This window comes from Stylophora pistillata, chromosome 7, assembly GCF_964205215.1.
Source record: "Stylophora pistillata chromosome 7, jaStyPist1.2, whole genome shotgun sequence".
Classification (NCBI taxonomy): domain Eukaryota; kingdom Metazoa; phylum Cnidaria; class Anthozoa; order Scleractinia; family Pocilloporidae; genus Stylophora; species Stylophora pistillata.
In genome coordinates, this window is record NC_142525.1 from 2555292 (window position 1) to 2573670 (window position 18379).

The window sequence follows — 18379 nt, forward strand, 5'->3', positions numbered from 1 at the left end:
TACACCACTGCTTAAAATATTGTTCAAATACAATGAATTCATAGCCGAAAATTATCGTAGCGAATTTTCACGCATAAAACAACAACAACATAAACTTAACGCATTCGTTAAAAAAACGTGCCACTATACCCGGCGTGAATGAAGCTGGCGGATGAAACTTATTTTTTAGATACATATGCCTTTAAAACTATCTAAAATATTACATACCTTGGGTCCCGTCCTTTAGTTTTTTTTCCTTCGTGTGGTAGCGAGCATTATACATGTAAAAACCTGCCTGAAGATCAAAGGTTGACAACTGCCGTAACCAACCGGGGCGCTATGACCACACATGTCAATTAAAACAGCATTTCCAGGGCTTCAAGAAGCAACATTTGTAATGTTTGGACCATAATGAGCTTAAAAATTGGTTCATTAAGACGACATTTCGCAAGAACGTAATTACAACAACGCGAATTCGTCCAACTAAAACAGCAACAGTGAGGACAAAGGTTTAATTCACTCTCTGATTCAGCGAACAAAGTTCAAATTTGGCAAGCGTGCAGGCGAGCGTGTTCGAATCGTGCGATTTGACGTCATCATGAAACCCAACAAAATTCTTTCACGCCAGAAAAATGACTATTGGCGAAATTTCGTATTAAAGTTTGCTAGTATCATACAGTTTCAAATTGCCCGAATTGAAAAGTCTACAAGGCAGGCCGTGATAAAATTTTAACAGAGGTCACTTTTTTCACGATGTTTGTCTACATATGTTCATTAGATAGTTGGCTTTTGTGGACAAGCAAAAATCTTTCACGAAGTGAAACTAGACGGAAAAAAATAAGCGGGAAAAGAACTCTCGGAAGAAGCATAACTTTAAAACATCTATGCTCTCCTAGAATTTTAATTTCTAACTTTTTCGGATAACTTCCTGTTAAAATTTTCTATCGCTTGCCTTGACCTTTCTTCAAGTAAATGAAACCACAGAGGTTAGTACTTGTTTATATAACTGTCACAGCGCGTCCACAACTCAAATTACCTCAAAAAGTGAAGGTGCCATAACTTAACCACTGGATTGGTTTACTAACGTTGATAGGATTGAAGCATTGTAGGTATCGTGCCTAGGGGTCCCAAGTACAATTAAAAAACAAACTTATGATCTCATTTTAAAAATTGAAGATTCGCCTTTGTACGATATGAACTGTCAGTACATTATCTTTTCAGTTATCGTCAAGCACTGTTATAAAAGCAGTAGCGATAGCGATAAGGAAACAGAAATTGAAAGGTGAGCGTATGAAAATGTCATGATATTTCTCTATGTGACATATTTTTGAAATTAAAGAAACATTTCTAGGATACCAAACATGTTATGAACGTAAATTGTTTTCTTCTGTATTTTACAAGTAACTAGGCAATGTTTTTTAAATTATCGACTCAGTCAAAATATTATATAACTATTTTTTCAGTTATTGATCATCATTTGTTGCTTATCAGTTTAGATTTTAATTTATTTTAATTTATTTTAATTTATTTTAATTTATTTTAATTTATTTTAATTTATTTTAATTTATTTGTGTTCTATTTACAGCGACATCGACAGTGAACTGGGTAACCCTTCTTACTTGGCAAAAATTGTGGAGCTTCAAGAAACATCGGTAAATATTTGTTTGTGTTCTATCAGTAAAATTCATTGTGTTTTGTGTTGGGAAAATGTTTGCAGACTATCTGACAAGAAACACTTTAAATAACACTTTGACAAGCAAAGTCCTTGAGAGGACCGAGGGTTTTTCAATTGTTTCAAATAACAACTGCAATCCGTTGCTTTGATATCATAGGGCAATGCCGCGCTAAACAGTCTTAACACCGTCGCAGAAGTTTTTAATCATCTAGAGCTGTCATGCACCTTTTGGTATAAAGGTTGGCAGTAACATCTGCTCAAACGACTGAGCGCAAACTTCATACTAGTTCTTAATCAAAACTGTCTTGATTTTGCAGGTTTCGAATGAATATGAGTCTATAACGGATATCTTTCAGAAGAACTTAAACCTTGGATACTCCATGGAGGACGAGCAACCCAGATATAGTAGGAGCCCTGTGACACATGATTACTGCTGTGTTTCAGAGGGATCTTCGGAGTATAACCATCTTAATGATATACCGACTGGTCGCGGCTCGAAAAGCCTCAAAGACTCGTTTTATGATGACAGACTGGGACATGACGACCGGCAATTGACGACTGGATTGGGGATGTTTGACATACAAATGTACTCGCATCTCATCCACGACGGATCGCCAAATATTGGAGTTAAAAGATGTATCTTTCCAGAAACAAGTTTCATTCTTCCTCCATCGCAGAAGTGGGAAATTTCCAGGGACAGGCTAAGAATTGAAACTACTGTCGGCCGAGGGGAGTTTGGGCTTGTTAAGAAGGGTTACGCACTGGATGTCACAGACGAAGGTGGTTGGGCGGTAGTCGCTGTCAAGACAATAAAAGGTAAGTGAAGTTTATCCGATGAAGTAAAATTTTTCGAAACTTGAATGGTTTCATAAAATTTTTTTTTTTTTAATTTGAAACTGAAATATCAGTTCGCTAATTTGAACCGGAGACCTTTTTTTGCGCATATAATTCCTTGATCATGGTCGAAACAAAGTTAAAAAGAAATTAATTTTAGTAATTCTTGATAACTTTACGGATCGAGGAATTTACATTATGAAAATATTCTTATTTCCAGAAAATTCAAATGAATCTCAACGCGAAGATTTGCTATCAGAACTAAAGGTGATGAAGGAACTATTATCACATAAACACGTGGTGGAGCTTCTGGCTTGCGTCACAAAATCCGGTGAGAAAGCTTCCCTCTGTTATTGGAATAACTTTAACAGATGTGGTCCCCTCTGAAAATACATGATATTTAAACCCACTAAATATGGCATTCGTTTTAACATAATTGGGATTCTCTGTCTATTTTTGGTGTTACTGCGATATCTTTTTACCGTCTTTTTAATTATCGAATCTTTCCTTTGCTGTTCCTCAGAGCCATTGTGTGTCATCACGGAATTTGCTCCTTATGGAGATCTTCTGGGCTTCTTGAGAAAGAAACGAGGTTTAAGGGATGATTACTACGACATACAACAGCTCCCCAAACGAAGCCTTACGTCACGGCTGTTGATGAAATTTGCGTGGGAGATAGCTGATGGAATGGCGCATCTCAGCGCGGCAAAGGTATGGTATTCTGGCTGCAACCTGAGCCTGCAACCTGAGCGTAGCTGGTCCCCGCTCTCACTCTCTCTCCTTTTACGACATGAATCACTTGGCATGGTACTTTTCAAATTCAAACGCAACCTGAGACCAAATCCATGTTATAAAATGACGAGAACGAACGTGGTGCAACTGAAAGATTTGAGTTTGTGGGAGGGAAAGAAAAAAGGTGTGAACCTGGAACTCAATAAAAACAATATTAACGATTTTGTCTTTTTACTAAATTGTCCACTTTCGATCTCTAAAAATTGATTTATAGATTATCCATCGTGACTTGGCAGCCAGGAATGTCCTTTTGGGAGAAAATTTGACGTGTAAAGTGACAGATTTTGGAATGGCGCGTAACACTCGCAGCAAAGATATATACGAAAGGACTTCGGAGGTAAGTAAAAAGGAACGCATTAGAAATAAACAAAGTAGAGAGGAATTGTATAACTATGAATTTATATTTGCATTGCACATTTATTTATCCATTTTTCCTAATTTTCTCCAGGGTCGCCTTCCTTTAAAATGGACAGCACTCGAATCCTTGGAATACGGACGTTACACTACTAAAAGTGATGTGTAAGTAAATGGTTTGCTGGTACATCGTGATTGTCCATGAATTGGACACCAAGAGATTATAAACGCTTGTTGGAAACTCCGTTTTAAATCTATTAAACTTGAATTTTTGCTTCCTTGAGATTCCTCCTTGTCCCTGTGATGAAGGAGGATCATCAACGTTTTAAAGTTTTTTGGGAAATCGTCTTGTACATTCTTCCTTTGATGCAAGCTCGAAAAAAAAAAAATTACTTGTCCTCATTGTTTCATTTCATCTTTAGGTGGAGCTTTGGAGTGGTCTTATATGAGATATTCACCATCGGTAAGTTTTATTTGTTTCTTATTTGGTGCTAACTCAATATAATTAAACAGCACTTTGTTGGTGTACATCTGATTTCTTCGTTGTCGTTCTTATTTTCCTTGATCTCTTCTCTTTTTGCTCGATCCTTCATTGTTTCATTTATCGACCAGGGCGGGTAATTGGGCTGATTTCTGGTATGCTCCCCCCCCGATATAAAATTACTTTCAGCGAACACTCAAGAAAACCTGACGAGACACAGGGGGGGTTACTTAATTGACTAATATCCTATTGAAGGGAGGATACTGCGGGCGAGTTTGCAAGTCTCCAGATTTTACTCATTCAACTCTTATCTTTTGCTTCTTCTTAGGTGGTGCCCCATATCCTGGTATGAACGTTTCCGAGTTGACAAAAAAGTTAAAAAGTGGCTACAGAATGGAGAAGCCGAAACATGTACACAATAAATTGTGAGTAGGAAATTCTACAACAAATTATTTCAACAATTTCTTGCATAAAAGCTAGAAACATTGGTCCTTCTTTAAAAGTATCTCTGTGAGCTGAAGGCTCTATTGGGAAAACAGTGGCTCTCATAACGTTTTAAAAAATTCTTTTTTCGTCTAGATTTCTTAGCTCTTAACAAAGGGTGCCGACCCTGGCCAATAAAGCTACCTCTCAGGCGTTCTGCCTTAAATTCAAAACTATAATGCACGTTTAATTTTAGGTACGACGTTATGCGATCATGCTGGAATAAAGACCCAGATCAGCGACACACATTTTCGCAACTGAACAAGACTTTGAATCAGTTAGACAAGGAGGTTCAGGTAAATGAAGTAAACGAACTATAACAGCACAATTATTTAAATTTTAACTCAGCTTCCGTAAGGAATAAAAAGAACCGTCGACAACAGCTAATTTAACTGCTTTCTTCCTTGACTAACGTACACGTGATTGCAATCATGAGAAAACAGAAAATTGGGAAGTGGTTGCTAGGAATAACCAAATAGGCTAGACCAGTGGAGCCGTAAAGCCAATTGATATGAGTATTGAAAATTAAACCAAATCAGAGATGAACACATCGGCACGAACTCCTTTAGTCGCTAAAAAAGGGAAAGATGAAGGGGAGGGAGAAAAAAAATGACAAACAACAACACCAAACAGAAAAAATGCAGAATTACTCAAAAATAGAGAAACTGAAAGGAAAGTTTGTAATTGTTATTTCAAATAAATATGTAACTTATCTAAGTCCACATTATAAGTGTAAACAACAGTAGCTAAGTTTAAGAACAACGAGTAATATTGAACCAAGATGTGAGATACAAGGTGGACACCAGGTTATAGTAACTACGCACTAAATCATAGTATCAAGTGGAAAATCATTAAACAACATGATAATTTTTTTTTTTAATTTTTATTTTCTTTCCTTTTTTTTCTAGAATTGTATCAATCTCAGGACGTATAATGGCAAGCTTTACGAAAACTTCAAAGTATTTAAAAACTAGACCATAGCAAGTAACACTTGCTACCGGGGTCAGGGCAAAGTATAAAGTACAAATAATATTTATTTTCTTCGTATTCCCAATTGAGGAGCTATCAAATTAAATTAGGAAAATTATAGGGGCGTAAGTGAGATAACCATTAAATTGCGACGATTGACGAAATCTTCCCTGATTACATAGTATAATATACCGGTTAGGAAAGTCGGCTAAGGATGACTATGTCAAAGTTTTTTTGTGTGTTTACACACTGTGAATTGATAGTGTGAAAGGCTCTATTAGTCTGTTAGTTGAAAACATTGGGAAGGTTTTGCGCGGGCTCGTGCAAAAAAACCTTGCAAAGTCACATAAAGGGGAAATCTGTCGTTTTTGTAACCAGCTGTACCCTATAATCTTTGGTGTGCTGGTGGATTGTATTGTACCTCAATAATCAAGTAAAAATTACAGTCAATGCAGCTTTAAACACTTTTTTATTCAAATTTCCGAATGGAGTTTTCAAAATGCATCATAGAGCAAAGCTTAGGATTTCAAAGATGTTAATGTGCTTGTTGTAGTTTGATCCAAAAAGACCATCTTGCATCGGGGGCTCATACTATCTCATACTATGGACCTCCGCTAATCGAAATCAATATACCTGGTTATCCACGTTTATTTAACGTAGCACTTTTCCATGCGTTTATTATTTTCCTCTTCCATAAAATACATACAAAGCTCGTGTAGAGACCATCAAAAAACTGCGTTGCGTTCATTCCCTGTACATATATGTATGCTTCTGAGGAATGTAAGATAATTATCTTGCGGGTTAGGGACTGGGTCCAGGTAATTTTATTTTCTACAATCGTGGTAATTGTAAGTTATTCTCGCACCGTAGCGTTAATGGAAATCTGTATATTTATATTTTTGTTGGAGAGTGGAAGTCTTGAAAAATTCATAAAGCTTGAAAAAGTAAAAAAAATATTGATAACCTTTCGCAGCGGCCACTTAATGTACAAAATTGTATTTAATGATTTGATGACGTTTGACGTCTATTAGACTCGGCTGCTAAATGTAGCTGACAGTTAATTTGAACCTGTAATTATCTTCTTAAGGTTAAATGAGGAATAAAAGAAGGAGCTTTCAATCAGTAACAAGTACCCTGATTTCTTACTTTGAACAACAAATATATCTTTTTACAAAACTGTCAAAAAAAAAATAACCATTCTCAACGCAACGTACTTAATTGCCTGTCACGATGTCAACAAGGTCGCGTCTGATTTTACATTGTACTTCAAAGTCGAACTAATTCCAGCCGAAACTAACGTGAACGTAAGAATTCAGACCAGATTTTCGTCGGGGTATCATTGATTTAACCATTCAGCCTTGTAGACTCCATCTCGCGTGCATGCTATAGAAGCCCCCCAAAAATCCGGCGAATCATCGTCAAAACGGAAACGCGTGGTTCGTTACGTCATGCCGTGAGAAACGTGCCGGCAAAAATTGTACTTTGATCCCTGTGCCATTGTCAGAGGTAAATGCTGCTCTGTTTGTGGAAACTAAAATGCGTTTTTCTTAGAACGACACAATAACATATAGATGGGCAGTTGTTTTTGATTAAACGCTCTGGAATGTTTGGAGTTGAACGTTGCTACCAATTGGGCCTGGTCACTCAAATTCGTTTCTTCGTTCCTGAAGATAATGATGACTGCTCAGTTACTATCGGACGGGAAGTCGCTCCAAAGAAAAGGTATTTGGTATCCTTTTGGCTTTTGCATAAATGTTGCTGTGTAATGAGACACCAAATTCATACACTGAGTCAGCTCGAGGCTTGTGTTTTCGCTCTGGATTGCGTGAGGTGTCTATCTTTATGTTATAAAATTGTTTCAATAAGCTAAACACTACAGATAAACTAGCAAATGGTTTTCATGACAAATATACGAATCAGTATGGTTGTGGTGAGGTGGTGTGGCCTACTGGTAAACAATCCAACGGACATCCGTATACATAGCACTTCCCATCATTTTCTGAGAACAACCTCGCAGGCAACTTTTCCCCTCTTGCTGCGATATTTCCTTCAGGTTAAGATGAATTGAATACATGTGAGCATTAGTTACGTAAAGGTCAATCATGGTCAACTTGAGCCTATCTTCGTCAAGAATTCCTTGAAACTTGGCACTCATTTTGCTTCTACCCTAAGACACTTATAAAATGCAGGAAAAATACTTGACCGTTAATAGCTGTTGTTAAACAAAGTTGATAATCCAAAGTGCGAATACCATACTCAGCTTTAAAAAAAAAAAAACAAAACAAAACAAAACAAAAAGAAAGAAAAACACACTATTTGCGTAATCTGATCATGTTATAATTTTCGGCTTTTCCTCCGATCATCCTTTATTGCAGTAAAGCCGGCCTATGTATCTTGCTGTTTGTAATTTTCTTTCTCTTTTGAAACGCTTGAACCTTTGCTGCAGTAGCTGTTGTTATTTACGAGGTTGCTGGTTATGTAGTACCTGTTAACTTACGTTAGAAACTCTTCAAAACAAAAGTGAGTCATCTCTTAAAAATAAAACTGAGAGATGTTTTGTGCGAGGTGGATATTCTTAAAAAGTGAAACGCTTGAATCTTTGCTGCACTAGCCGCTGTTGTTTACGAGGTTGCTGGTTTTGTAATAGCTACGTTAACTTACGTTAGCAATCTTCAAAACGAAAGTGAATCAGCTCTATGAAATAAAGCCGAGAGTTGGTTTAACTGATATCTCTTAGTTTGTAAGGTACACCTTTTCCTTTGAGATACACGCTTGATTTCTAGCATTTTCTAACCCTAGTTGTAGTTCGCGATTTGAGACTAACACTTATCATTCCATGCGTTCTTCACGTTTCTTCGAATTGCATTTTTTTATAGCAATCGGAGAGACTGTTTTGACGATATCAGGTAGGAATAGGTATTAAATTATAGCTCAAAATTGTAAATAAAGAAGAGATTCCAGAACGCATTTGTCTAACTATTTCCACATTATTGCCAAATTTTCAATAGAACATCTGCATTAATTAAACTGATATTTCTCGTTCAGTGGTCTTTCTTGTCAGCATCTGTACATTGCTTAGAAGGTATCTTAGTTACAATGTTTTCGGTTGATGAGGTCACCATACTTAGACAAGATTTGAAGTAAAGATTTATTCGCAGTTGTTTTCAATCCGTTGCTGCTACCGGATTGGTTTTGCTGTTTACACACCTAGTTACAGATATAAACTAACAGAACATTTTGCATCTTTTTGGGAGCCTTAAACCCGTCGTTATTTTTTGAGGAGTCTTCAGTGAAGAAGAATACGAAAAGCACAGAGCAGCAGTTGTTCGCTTGTCTAGTATATTCAACAACAACAAAAAAAGAGAATAATAACTATGAAGTAGCTGATTCAATTCCCTTCCTCATCTGCCAGATTGGGGCCTCAAATATTTGTGGGCAGTTGGTTCAACTCCGTGTTATTGAAACTATTTTGATGAAGTTGTACTTGATCATGTAATTGGTGCATCTGGCAAGTCGAGCTAAGTGGTTCTTGTTACCTTTCTAGCTCTTTTGAGACTGATAGTATCTGTAATTGGCTCCACTCATTTGTTACAGCCAACAAACATTGATCCAAATTGTAAAGCTGATCTGACTAATTCAGTTTTGTTGAGGGTTTTAATCCTGCCCGATGTTATTTTTTTAAAATTAAGTTTACTGGGCTAAAACTTGGTGCTAGTATATGTTGTGTTAAAATTGCTGTTCGAGATTTCCTACGTTAATTTTTGTAGAATTTCGCAGCAGGTGATCATGTTATGTCCTTGTTAGCAGACAGGCTAGGTCTAGTTTGTCTTAGTGACTCAGCAGAATGACTTACTTCACTAGTAATTGCTTTTCTCGACTAATTCATCTACTGGTGGTTTTCCCATCGCATCACGCGCACCTTGATAAACATAACGAAAACAATTATTTCATCTCTTAGCTCAAAGTCCTCGCACAAGATCGGAGTTTGATAAATTAATGAAACTGTCGAGGATTTTTCCAGAATGTTATTCAAGCGTGGGTGAATCCCAGAAGCATTTCCGCCAGATTAATTGACGAAACTGTGGGAGTCGCCTCATCAGTTTTATATGACGGCCACTGCCACATAAGCCAATGAAACAGCCGTTTTTATTGTTTTGCAATTAAATCGATAGTTTATCACTCGAAGGATCGTGTATAGTGTCAATTATACTTTTTAAGCTGCAAAAAGGTTTCCTAAAGAAAAATCTGAGTGAAAAACTGTCTTTACATCCATAAAATAAGTTTTTTCACAATCGTTTCTCTCTGCCAAACAGCCCAAGAGTTTGGAAATAAAAGAGAGCCTTATACGGTTCCCAGAGAGGTCTTTTATACAATGGTAAAGCACTTAAGCTAAAATGGTTTATTCAGAAATAAAAATCCTCACCTGCACATTGACAATGACAGGTGTTCACTTAGCTATTGTTCGTTTGCTACGATAGGAATTATAATTTTTGTGCATTTAATGTCGCCAGTGCTCACTTGACGCATTTTACAATGTTGATGCAACTTGTGTAGTTAAGCAGACTGTGTTATCATAATACTGTCTATAAGAGTGTCTCTACTTTGATTCGAGTGGTTTGGGTGCGAGTAAACAACTTGGCTCCTTTTTTGTTGTTTGGTGTACTTTCTTTATTTCGAAGTTGAGCCAAAGCCTGATTACAGTATTTCCTGAGAGTGGTGACATATGTAAATAAAGTGGGCGTGGTGCTTGAGATGATTAATGTTTCTTTTCAGATATCACAGGAATTTTGTTGTTTAGTAGTAGTTGAATTTCCTTTCTCGCTCGTGACGTATGCAAAGCAACTGAAATTCGTAACACAAAGTTTTTGTGCCCCCAGTCGCCGCAATACATGAAACATTGCGAAATTGCCAGGTTTTACCAAACTTAGAAACACACTTACACCTCCAAATTTACCAAGGTGAGTGCGATTGGTCAAGGAACTGCTATATACATTCGCAAGTACAACCTCTCAAGGGTAAGGGTTATTTAAACATGGGATTGTTTAGGCTTGTCGATCAAGTTCACCTTACCCAAACAATTTCGTCCGTCGTGTCTTTTTCTTTTTTATTCTACTTGTTTAAAGGATGTGTTGATTAGCTTTTAAACCTGAAGACTTAAATTTGAGGATATCTAGAGTCATCAGGTTTCTCCATCGAAAAGAGCCAAGGAAAACTTTAAAAACGAAAGAACATGCAAAGAAAACTCAATTGAGCAGTGAATGTGACTTGATAATTGTAGGAGTAGCTGTGGTAGTTACTTTGAATGGGTTGTAGATGATAATGGTTATCAAATTGCTCTAACTGCATTGTTTACATTATTCTCAAGGCAAGGTGAAGCTGTCGGGTCGTGAAAAACTAACTTTTTTGGGTGCAGGCTTGGTTTTTTGGCCTTGGTTGGTTCAGACATTAATGTTGAGATGCGTTTAGTTTTAGCATTCGGTGCGACAAGAATCGATAAATTCGTATTTCTTCTCTGAGCTTTGTTGTTGGGCAAGACAAGTCACTTATTTACGAAACTTCGCCCCATATATAAATAAGCCGGTGCCAACGAATGTAAACAGACTTGGAAAGAATGTCGAAGTACACTTTTGGTTGACATTCCGTTTTATTGAGATTGAGAAATGATATTTCTTAGTCGCATCAGACGTTTAAAAGAATTAAAAAACCAGGTGGAGGAGGACTCTTAAACTGTAAGGATTTGTGTATTGAAGCAAAAATAACTCTCAACTCATTTAGCAAAGGTCAATACTGACAATAATCTTATGGAACGAAACACAGTCGTCTGGATGAAGATAAGCTCTTAGCTAGAATCAATTCTATTCAGAGTAGTACACTTGATTGTGATCCAGATCATATCATGCAGATTTTTTGTATTTGTCTCCATTATTTATTGTTCTCTCAGTACGAACATTACTGCTGTCTCAAGTCTGTCAATAAGATGACAGTATCAGAGGTTTGTGAAACGGTTGCCATTGACAAAAACCCTAAACATGAAGGCAACGATCCCGAAAATCAAACTGAAAATCATGAAATTTGCTTAAAGAAAATTTAAGATCGTTTGTAAATTCTAAATTTTTTGTTTTTCTTTTGAGTTTGGTAAATGGCACGTGCCTCAATGAGTTAGTTTACCTTATAAACTCAGTTGATAAAACCTAAATTACCTCATTGACTTGGAGTTGTTTACAGTAGATAATCCGCTATACCTTCGTAATCTCTATCACGTGCGTGATGTGCTTCAGTTCATCCATGCCACGAATTTGACTTTCCACCTTTGTTTCAAATCCATTTCATGTACAGTACACAACCACGCCTCTCAAGGGTAAAATATTGTTCTGAATTTCTTGCAGGAAGTAAGCATTAAACGGGAAGATTGAAGGTGTCATAATTTCACGACATGGACTCCCAAGAAAGCAGTTTTCTCCAATTCGACCAAGATTGTCGCCTATATGTTGCTTTCTTTAAAAGAGAAGACAGATTTCCAACGTAAAAACTGATTTTCCTAGTCCAGGAGGCATTACTGATGATGAAGGCAAGCGGACCTCATGTTGGGGTACTCAGTTGTGGGCTGACATCCGTTCTGAAGGTGAAACAATACGTGATTGTCGGCGTCCTTCTCGTGGAATCCTGCTGCATAAGAATACGAAAAAAAACACTCTATGCATTCTTGGCTAAAATGTTTCCACAAGTGATTATATTAAGCAGATCAAAAAGCCTGAACCAAGTGTATGGGATCGTGTGAGGGTTTAAATGTACATCAGTTCACTCTCCTATTTCACAATAAAATTAGTTACAGTATCAAACCAAAATGACTCGATTTACGACCCTTGTACATCCGTTGTCTTTTGAATATCCGGCTGTGTGAGTCGGCGGCCTATTGCAGCGTCAATTCAGTTTACGTTAAATTTTTTTTTCTATGAGTATCGTGCTGATGTTAGATCTTGATCGTTTATTAAAAATATTTAGACTGAGCAATTCGAGTATGCGGGTATTTTATAATGCATTTGATTCAGGGTGTGTCTAATTCTCCAAAGGTAAAGTATAGCTTTGTGTCAGTCACCAGTTAACCACCATGCTTGAGTCTCAAATGTAAATCCTTATAACACTGTCATTGCATGAAGTTACGAAATAGTAATAGTGAAGCTAAGTTCAGTGTGAATAGCGAGATATGAAAGTTCTAGAAGACAGAGGTTTTTTGTCAGTTGCTTTCCCTTTATTTGAAACAAGCATACTCTCGCCTCTTCAGTGTCAATATACTCTACCTAAGAAGAAGAGAAAAGCAAGTATCTTTGGGTCGTTTATAAGCCTTTTTGTACTGGACATTTAGATACAGCGTTAATATAATTAGTGAAGGGGTCGCTTACGGATCGACAAGACCGACATTTTCGCTGAAAGATGCTGAAGCAAGTTTTTCCGCAAGGGGTTTCAGCCATTTTGTTTTCCCTCGCGAGAACCACGCGAGGTCACGTAACGGAGGCGTCACCGCGCATAAACAATAGATGAAATGTCGCCAGATACTCTGGCGCACCTCCAGCACCTCCCACTACGAGCTTTCACTCGCAACAACAACACGCGAAAATTTCACTCGCGGTTCATTGATTATCCAATCGCTTTTTCAACGAAAAAAACCACGTTTTGTGAAATGAACTGCAATTTTGAAACGAAAGACTCAAGTAAAGAAGGCTAAAAGCTTGCAATATTGCTCTGGGAACGCCTGCGATTTCAAACCCAAACCCAAATCAACAGTCGCGCATTCGCAACAAGGTGAGCAGCTTGAAATGTGCCTCTTATAGGTGAGTTGTAATGGTACATTCTTTAATCTTTCATTGACAAGGTACAATCGAGTGTGCTGAGTTTCCTCAGGGATCAACATGATCTACCCCGTCATTCTCTTGAACGCCCTAAGAAGTTTGACTCATTAAAACTACCATGTTGCGCATGAATTTCACCCATATATAGCCATTCCCACGTGAATGTTTTCAGGGAGTTTTAACCCGCGTTTCTCGAAGAATTCCCACCTCTAAAGCAAGGTGAGCTTTCGGTGGCGCAACTCCGGAAAGACTTCTGTAATAATTCGCTGTCTCGTCAACTATGGTGCAATGCGCATTTCTTGTAATGAGTGTTTATCTTCGGGAAATGGGAATTATTATGCAAGAAGTTCATTGTCCGCAGATTATTCACACTGACTTTAGATGGAGATTGTGTTACCCTTTAAACTTTTTGCGGTTTTGGTAAAGAATGAATTTAAAAAAAAAGGAAATATAAACCTAGCGAGGTACATTGTAATACGAGGAACTTGATCATGGGTCTAGTTAAACTGATTACAACGCAAACACAGCTTGTTTGTAAGAGGAGCAAGAAAGCTTACTTCCAATACCGGAAATTTCAAATATCATGAGACAAAATAGACTTAAAACTCCGCTTTTTATTCTTAAATTTGTGAACTAAACAGTGTCTTAGAGAAACCAGGTTGCCTGGAGAATCTCTCTCATCCATCTCTCCTCTATAACACACTTGGACGTCTTCTGTGACCCGCCAGGGAAGGCTTGGTCTCTATCGTGGTCACCTTGTTGAGGATGTTACTAGTGTCGGCGGCTTGTCAGTTAAAAAGAAAAGAGACCTATGCGAAATACTATACTAAACTATCAATTAAGTCGTGACGTTTGTAGTCTATTGATCAATCGAAAGAGCGCGTGTCATGAAGCAAGACCAAACAATCAAGGTCAAAAATAGAATTAAATGTCTCCGTCAGCTACTATCAGTCTAAACATCTCTAAGCAGGTATAAAGCTAATGTCTGTTCTCCAAAAGGGGTCTTTTAAGCCAGCAATATCCTCATTGTAGTAAGGTGAAGACTCAAAACGACAGGTAACGTTTACTGGCACCTCTAATCCTACGTCCTGAAGAGGATAACAGACAGCGTAACAGAATACATCTGGAGCATTCTAGAGATATCATTTCCCGTCAAACAGATGGTCCGTTGACGACGTAATAAGGAGAAAAACCACACTAGTTCCACACAATCGAGCAATTAAAACATAATATCTCACATTGCTACGATCAGATTCGGAAATAACTGTAACTATGCAACGAGTGTCTTGAAGAATAATGTTTTCCCTATGACCTTTCGTTTTAAGACCGTGTGAACTGTATCAAGTGTCCTCTTAGTGTGTTTGTTTCATCTGCCGCGCCAGGAAATGTACGTTGCTTCGACTGAAGAACATTACATTGCATATTATTTGGCAAAATCTCTCAAATGAAACAATTTCTGGCTTAAACTGTACCAGGTTTCTCATGTTCATTTAACTGCGTATTTCTTAGGGTGGATTACATTCTAGATTAGCAAGTAGATATCTCAGACACATTTTTTACTGATTATGGAACATACCTTTCATAACCTTTTCAGTCGTCCAATTTTCTACATGACAAGTTTCAGCAAGATCATCATTTGATAGCCAATAATAATTTTCAGCTGTCAATTGCGTACGACCCCGTTCAGGAGAGCTTTCTCTGTCGTATGTAGCGTCCCACAGAGTGTGGTTTTTAGGGGGCTTGGAGTCTCAAACATTGTACACGTAAACAGGATCGTTAACAGGTCGTCTTTTTGGATCGGAAGCCCGGAACAGGATGTGAAAATTGGCGGTGCGCGGCCTAACCCACATGTGTGGTAGAAAAAAATCTTTTAGACTTTTCTCTGAGCTTTCTATATGGAAATTCTCGGTGTTGATATGCGACAATTTACACAAATATATAGAGGGAAGTTCAATCAACTAAACGATGATTCCCTCAATCAAGACGGAGGATGTTTTGGCCACAACAGATTCTTCCTTTGTGCTCCCTTAGGACCCCTATAGGTAGTTAAACGCAGGGATATTGTATTTTACTGTTTCAAAACTCAAAGTAGACAAATTACCTTTTAATATCGTTGTTTGTTTGCACAAGTGCTCTTTGTTAAACCAGTTATTAGCGGAATTTTATTTGTTCTCGCGTCACTTTCAAGCTGAATGGCAAAAAGGATAGATCTGTAAGATTATCCTAACAAGATATTGGCATATCAACAGGTAAGACAATTTAATTAGAAAAGCCACATAGTTTTAAGAAAGAGGAAGAAATAATTTCACAACCAAATGAAATAACGAATGAACTTTATTGATATTTTGTAAATGTTGGTCCAAGCTTGGTCGAAAAAAGTTCCAGAGCAAAACATCAAGTTAACATGTACTTTACTAAGAAATACATAAATTCTTTATTCTTTAAAGAAAAAGGTTAAAGCTGAAAATGATAAATAGAATATAAATAAGGCATGTGGCTAGGATAAAACATCACCGAAAGTTGTTTAGAAAATGTGTACTTACATAGTTAAACCCTAACTAAAATATTTGATCAAACTTTTCTCACTGGTATAGAACCAAATTAAACTGAGAATTACTTGTATTTAAAACAAATCTGAAGCAGAAATTTTTTAAAATGGTAAACCGATTCCTTTCTTCCTTGTTTTCGTAAAAATCTAAAGAAATCTACGTTTGATGGAATAGTAAATATGTATTGAAAAACACAGCTAATACAGCTTTTGTAAGAAACTCCTCACTGATTTAGCAACAATGCAGTTTATAACAATAATATTATAGTCAATTAATTTACAGTCAAAGAATAATCTTTTGGTGAATTTCCAGATCTTGTTAAGGCATTTGATATGGAAACCATTGGATTCTAAAAACATTATGGTCTACGAGGAACAGTCTAAGAATTATGTAATGAGTACATAACGAATAGAAAACGAATTGTAAAGAATAAATCAGTTCACTCAGAGAGCTTAACAATTAAATTTGGTGGTCCTACAAGGATGAGTGATGGAACCACTCCTTTCTCTACCCTTTAAATGCCATTTAGGAAGGTTTTCACCAAACACATTTCATAGTGCTAAGACTAAAGAGAGATCAACAAAGAATAGTATGTCAGACGAAGTCATTGAAATGCTAATTAGACAAGTGAATTATATTAAATTTTTATATGTTGACGAGGAACTTTCAAGGAAATACCTCATCCATCAAATATCAACAAAAAGACCGATAATGACAAGACAAATGGGCGAGACCTCTTTTGGTGAAGACTCGCAGTGTGCAGTCGAAAAGTGGCGATCACCATCGGAAGTGAATAACATCGTCAGTCAAACGATTATACGTCATATAAAAGGGTTTCCATCGCAATGACTAACCGCATAATTTTTACGAGATAGAGTCCTGGTGATTAATTTATGGATCCCGTTTTGCTGAGGGAAATGAAAACATCCTTTGAATCCAGTGAAAAAGCCTTGACGGTTTGCCATGCCTTCACGTAGTCTTTGCATTTCATTTGACATAACACGAACATTTGCAATTTCTACTATACAATCATTATCTTCGCCTAAGGGAAATCGGGAACTCGATTTCCTGGCTCGAATTAACTCCTTCTCTCTGTCTGTTTGACTCGTTGAGCTGTTCCCAACCTTCCACACCGTGAAGGAATTTTTTTTTTTTTTTTTGAGGTAACCACGAGGCACTCTACCTCTCAAAGTAGGGGAAGCTAATATGTTGCGTGACGAGTCTAAAATTCAACAGCTTAAGAGACCCCTTTGAAGACGGTGTAGTCAATCATTATCTTAAGTAATTTAAGAAAGAACTTAACAAGAAAAACAGCTAGTTTAGCGAAGTTCTCTTTGGTGTATACTGATGCACACAACAATCAATGTACGTAGAGCAAACTAACAGTATGAAGTAAGCTGAGGAAGCTTACAGTGCGTAAGGTAAAGGAACGTTACAATAAATGATTTAGGCAGAGGAGAAAGCGACCAAGAAAATATCCTTTGAAGATTTTACTAATGGATTCCGCGACTTCTACAATGAAAAACTGACCAAATAGGTCCATATACTCCCGCTCTCTCCTGCAATGTTGGTTGTTACTTGAGAGCAATCTTCTGTGACATCGAATTGTTCATTCAGCCATGCACAGGGGTGGGGAAGGGAAAATTTGACAATTAACAAAATTTACAATCCTTAAGACCCAGGGTTTGGTCGCCTTTGTAATGTTTCCCAGTGGGAGCTTTGCGTTGCAAACCAGAGAGGGACTTCGAATGAAACTTCGATGAGAATGTGGAGAATGATACTCATCATGAATGAGTGGAAGATTGAGACCCCAGTAGTACGTGCAAAATCCATTTTGAGTCTAACTCAAGTAATAGTATGGCTTCTAGAAAGCTTGATCCACGGACTAGGTTTGACGCTCGACACGGTGGATCTTGAAGGAAATACCATCGGTTTTTTAACACCGTGCAGTCTAAATCTCCAGTCAAGGTAGATTATTTTTCAGTGTGAATTTCTGAAAGGTTGAACTATTCTATGTGATTGGTGCACAAGTCCTCGCGCCACCCTTTTACTCAACGAGATCGAAACTAACAATAACCGATTATAAAGATATCGACTATGGACTCTGGTTGGTTTCTCATGATATTTGCCTCTTGAATGCCTGGTTATGGTAATAGTTAAGGCTTTGAGTGGAGTTTAAAAGTGTCCTAGTGTACCTTGTATAAAGAAATGCTTGTACACACCTTACTCTCTAGTGCAAGTCAGCCTCACGAGGAGAATTTCGTCATCTAGTGTTGAAGTGAGAAGGTAATTTAAACGCGTTGAAATGGGATCGATTACAGTCTATAGAACTTTTGCATTCGAGGCATCGCTCTCAAATTGTGGAAGTGGGGAACCGATTTCCAAAAATCGTTAAGGACAGTTCATGAACTAGGTG

The 18379-nt window shown here is 37.4% G+C and overlaps 1 protein-coding gene and 3 long non-coding RNA genes across 6 annotated transcripts in view; 2 read left to right on the top strand and 2 right to left on the bottom strand.

The window, feature by feature from the left end:
- Window positions 1-501, bottom strand: part of LOC111329803 (uncharacterized) — a 27138-nt gene extending 26637 nt beyond the window's left edge. The window contains exon 1 of the long non-coding RNA XR_002694743.2: window positions 208-501. This is a non-coding gene — a long non-coding RNA (uncharacterized LOC111329803). The remainder of the gene's footprint in view (window positions 1-207) is intronic.
- Window positions 1-6696, top strand: part of LOC111329800 (uncharacterized) — a 22755-nt gene extending 16059 nt beyond the window's left edge. For all 3 annotated transcript variants that reach the window (XM_022934568.2, XM_088729000.1, XM_022934569.2), the window contains exons 12-22: window positions 1201-1261; window positions 1565-1631; window positions 1972-2470; window positions 2709-2819; window positions 3012-3199; window positions 3495-3617; window positions 3729-3799; window positions 4057-4097; window positions 4444-4540; window positions 4795-4894; window positions 5507-6696. In XM_022934568.2, the coding sequence (XP_022790303.2) occupies window positions 1201-1261; window positions 1565-1631; window positions 1972-2470; window positions 2709-2819; window positions 3012-3199; window positions 3495-3617; window positions 3729-3799; window positions 4057-4097; window positions 4444-4540; window positions 4795-4894; window positions 5507-5572 (1424 nt within the window). In that variant the 3' untranslated portion in view covers window positions 5573-6696. The remainder of the gene's footprint in view (window positions 1-1200; window positions 1262-1564; window positions 1632-1971; window positions 2471-2708; window positions 2820-3011; window positions 3200-3494; window positions 3618-3728; window positions 3800-4056; window positions 4098-4443; window positions 4541-4794; window positions 4895-5506) is intronic.
- Window positions 6697-7297: 601 nt separating this feature from the next.
- Window positions 7298-12574, top strand: LOC148726142 (uncharacterized). The gene is made up of 2 exons (XR_015990145.1): window positions 7298-10525; window positions 11954-12574. It is a non-coding gene; the product is annotated as an uncharacterized LOC148726142 (long non-coding RNA).
- A 1434-nt stretch (window positions 12575-14008) lies between these two features.
- On the bottom strand, window positions 14009-15201 carry LOC148726143 (uncharacterized). Its single transcript, XR_015990146.1, has 2 exons — window positions 14991-15201; window positions 14009-14502 (listed from the first exon to the last, which is right to left on the bottom strand). It is a non-coding gene; the product is annotated as an uncharacterized LOC148726143 (long non-coding RNA).
- Window positions 15202-18379: the final 3178 nt, after the last annotated feature.